General features: G+C 46.9%; 1 protein-coding gene across 1 annotated transcript; it reads right to left on the bottom strand.

Annotated features, from left to right (window-relative positions):
- Positions 1–693: 693 nt before the first annotated feature.
- neurog1 (neurogenin 1) lies at positions 694–1,325 on the bottom strand. Its single transcript, XM_026330825.1, has one exon. It carries the CDS (start codon positions 1,318–1,320, stop codon positions 694–696), a length of 627 nt encoding a protein of 208 aa, XP_026186610.1. The 5' UTR covers positions 1,321–1,325.
- Between the last annotated feature and the right edge of the window lie 2,473 nt (positions 1,326–3,798).

The following is a 3,798-nucleotide window of genomic DNA, read 5'->3' as shown; positions in this document are numbered from 1 at the left end:
GACAGTAAAAACTCACAATAGACGATCTTTGTTTCCACCTGCTGCTCCGAGCAGGCCGTTAACTTATTAATATTAATTATGATGAAAACTCATTGAGGCTGAATGAAAAACAGGAAGAGCCGCGTTTTATACAAACGTTAGAACTTTATTCTGTAGAAAACTGACCGCAGCACCACAGTAAATAGAATAAAAATCTCTTTATGTACAAAATACAAATTTCACGTGACCAAACGAAGCGAGTCGAATAAATAAAAACAACAACATCTACGGGGGGGGGGGGGGGTGCAGAGGAGGAGGAGGGGGGCAGAATACATAATGAATGAGGGCAGCTCCATTCACTCTATTGTCAGAGCGTTGAAACTCGATTTCCACGCTCTTTTTTCTGCTTTATCACTCTGCAAATTGTAAAATTGACTTTTCACCTCCGACATGAAAAACTGATCAGTGAAAACCTGACTGTAACCTGCTGGGGGGCGGGGAAAGTGCAAAGGTGTTCGGAGAAACATAGAAAATCAAAACAGATCTAAATAAAGAAGACATTAAGTTCATCTCGTTTCCAATCCGTCAGCAGAACAAATCAGCTCATAAGGCAAACAGTGGTTCTCAGTCTTATTCCAGCAGAGAGACAGCCCCGTCCCGCCGTCCTGTCTCTACTTTTCTCCGGTGTGTGAGTTCGAGGGACCGGCCTGGCGCTCAATAGATGCCCGGCACGAATCCGTGGAAGCCGTACAGCGCGTCCTGCTGCAGGTAGCTGTAGTCCTCGGGCGCAGCGGGGCTGCCCGGACTGGAGGCGCAGTAGGCCGGGGAGGAGGAGGACGAGGAGGCGCTGGAGCTCCAGGAGCAGGCATCGCTGCCGGGACTCGAGGCATCGCCGAGGCAGGCGGGGCTCAGCAGTAGAGGAGGGTCCCCGGTCTTTCCCGCCTGCAGGTCTGCGATGCGGATGGTCTCTGACAGCGCCCAGATGTAGTTGTGCGCAAAGCGCAGAGTCTCGATTTTGGTGAGTTTGGTCTCGTCCGGAAAGGCCGGCAGCACGCCGCGCAGCGCGTCCAGCGCATCGTTCAGGTTGTGCATGCGGTTCCTCTCCCGGTCGTTGGCCTTCAAACGCCGGTTCTTCTTCACCACCTGCACGGTGGCTTCGCTGCGAGCGCGGCCGCGGCGCCGCTTCTTCTCGGGTTGCCGCTCGGGCACCGGGGAGCGCGGCTGGCAGAGCGGAGAGGAGTCCGGGGAGGCGGAGCGCAGGCTGGCGCGGGAGTCCTCGTCGTCGGTGTGCGGGAAGAAGTCGCAGCTGTTGCTGTCGATGTCGGAGTAGACGGAGTCCATGTCGGAGCGCAGGTCTCTGGTTTCTGTGGAGAGAGGACAGCGGCGGGTTAGGACCTGCAGCTGACAGGGCGCGTGCAGTGTGATGTGCTGGACCGCGCAGGTGCACAGAGCCACGCGCTGAACGTACCTGAAGTCTGCAGAAGTTTCTGTGAGCACGGACCCAACAGGACCGAGTGTTTGGTGCGGGATGCTCGGCACGCGTCTCTCTGCGTCTCTTTGCTCTGGATCAGCTCGTGCGAGCCGGTGAGCCTGGCACACGACCGGCCTCAACCCGCTTATATACTGTGGACGGGACAATGACCGGCCCCTGCTCCTGTGCCCCCCCTGCCCCCCATCACGGTGCAGGATGAGAGGGATGAATGCTGCGGCAGGTCTGCCCCGTGCCGCAGGAGCTGCTCATTAACATAATGACGCCTGCGTTGTTTGTTCGCCCCGCACAGAGAAGCGTGCCGGTAATCACGGTCAGCCAATCAGAGCCGGGGGCCGGCCACGCGAACGACACGCACGAACCCGCACCTCCTCCTACTGATCCCCCCCTCCCTGGAAGACAGAAGACCAAACCCACTTTCAGAGTAAAAACCAGAAACATAAAAAAGAAAGAATGAAGACAGAAGAGTCGGTAGGACTCCCCGCACCCCCGCCGGGCGGAGACACGCTCCGTAGCATTCACCCATCCTTCTACCCATCCCTCCATCATCTATCCATTGATCCTACACCCATCCCTCCGTTAAGACCACAAAAACCCAGAGAAAGAGAAACGAGTCAAAGTCCGGACAGAGAAAACAAAGAAAAGTTCTGGGTCAGGTTTTTGCTTCAGGAAAAGTCACCATCTCCGCGAAGAAATGTCCTCAGATAAAAGCCAAACCTTCAGGATTTTCATCAGCAGACCAACAAAAAACAAAATGGGGGGGGTGAAAAGAAGCTTGAGTTTATTTATTAGGTTTTGTCGGATCAGCCTCAGGTTCATTTGTTTAGGCTCAGTTTTCAAAGTTTTATTCTGAAAGTCACAGATTTTCTCACAATCTCAATGTGAGAAGATGATTCTGTATTTAAACTCAAAGTTTTTGTTCCCATGAAGGAGAAACAAAAACATTTCCCCTTTTCAAATGGATGAATGTGTGTTTGCATTTCCCACGGTGGCAGAAGAAGAAGAGATCTGATTTTCATCTGTCCTGCTTGGGACATTTATTTAAATAATAAATTGTCTTTGGAGCCAGAAAATGAAGATTGTTTTTTACTACAGTCAGAAAACTGTAGGACTTTTGACTGTAGTGTCATTTATTAAGAAAACACACGACAATATACATTTTATATCAAATATCAAAGGATAGAACTCAAAATACAACAAAACTAGAAAAAAGCATTTTGATATTTTTTGTAAAAGGCCTCTGGGTTCAGTGATGTGACATGATGAAGTAAATTCTTCTCTAATAGCTGACAATTTATTTTAAGAATTTGTGAAGATGCACAAATGCAGAATTAATACTCAAAAATTTTTAAATCTCTAAATATGATCTTTACATATTTCATCATTAAATAAAATGATTGCACAGATTTTTAACACAAACAGAAAAAATGTAGAGAGGTAGCTGGTTCCCAGACCGACAACAGTTCACAACAGTCAGTGAATATGTTGGTTTCAAGAAATGTTACTGTCACATATTTAAACTTTGCAACACTGGCCCGAAAACCTGTCGTATCTGTCAGGTTCTCATTCTGAGTGTAGGTCAAAGGTCACAGAAGGTGGTGCAGGGCCGGTAACACAGAGCTCCGTTTCATCCTGGTCTGAGAAAGTGACATTCATCTTTTAAAAGAGCAGCAGGTGATTGTTGCAGTGTACAGCAAAGTGTCGTCTGCATAGAGAGGAAATCTGTAATGCTAAGAGTCAGCACCGAGAACAGCAGGGTCATAGCCTCGGTTTTATTTCTGCACATTTTGGATTTACAACAAAATGAAAAGTAGTTTAAAATCTAAAATCATAAATATTTTATTTGTTTTCAGTGGATTTTAATATGTTTTTAGACAAACTGTTTTCAGACAACCTTAATTACGTTTAGGGCACTGGACCATAATGTAGAGAGATTATATTTAAATATATCAATATTTAAATCTAAATGTATTTTTTGAGATAAATGACAGATGACAAGAATAAAAGTGAACTTTGGATTGAAAGTCTCGCGGTTAAACTCTTCTGGTCATTTCTTCCATATCTGAGCAGCAAAGACACTAAAGCTTTAATTTCAGCTTTTGAAACTCAACTGGCTGATTTAAAAAGTCTGCAGGACATTAAAAAAAATGATTTTTTGAATTATTCAGTGTAAAGAGTTTGGGTGGTGGGCTCAGCTGGGGACATTTGCATTTCTGACTTTAGTATTTTTTAAATCCTGAACAGCAGCATCTTCTGAGAAAAACAGGAGCTCCAGCAGAGCCCTGAGGTGCTCCGTGTCCTGAACAACCAATGGAACATTTCCTTAAGGT

The sequence above is a fragment of the Mastacembelus armatus genome, chromosome 10, assembly GCF_900324485.2.
Source record: "Mastacembelus armatus chromosome 10, fMasArm1.2, whole genome shotgun sequence".
In the NCBI taxonomy this organism is placed as follows: domain Eukaryota; kingdom Metazoa; phylum Chordata; class Actinopteri; order Synbranchiformes; family Mastacembelidae; genus Mastacembelus; species Mastacembelus armatus.
This window is presented reverse-complemented; position numbering and strand designations above follow the sequence as displayed.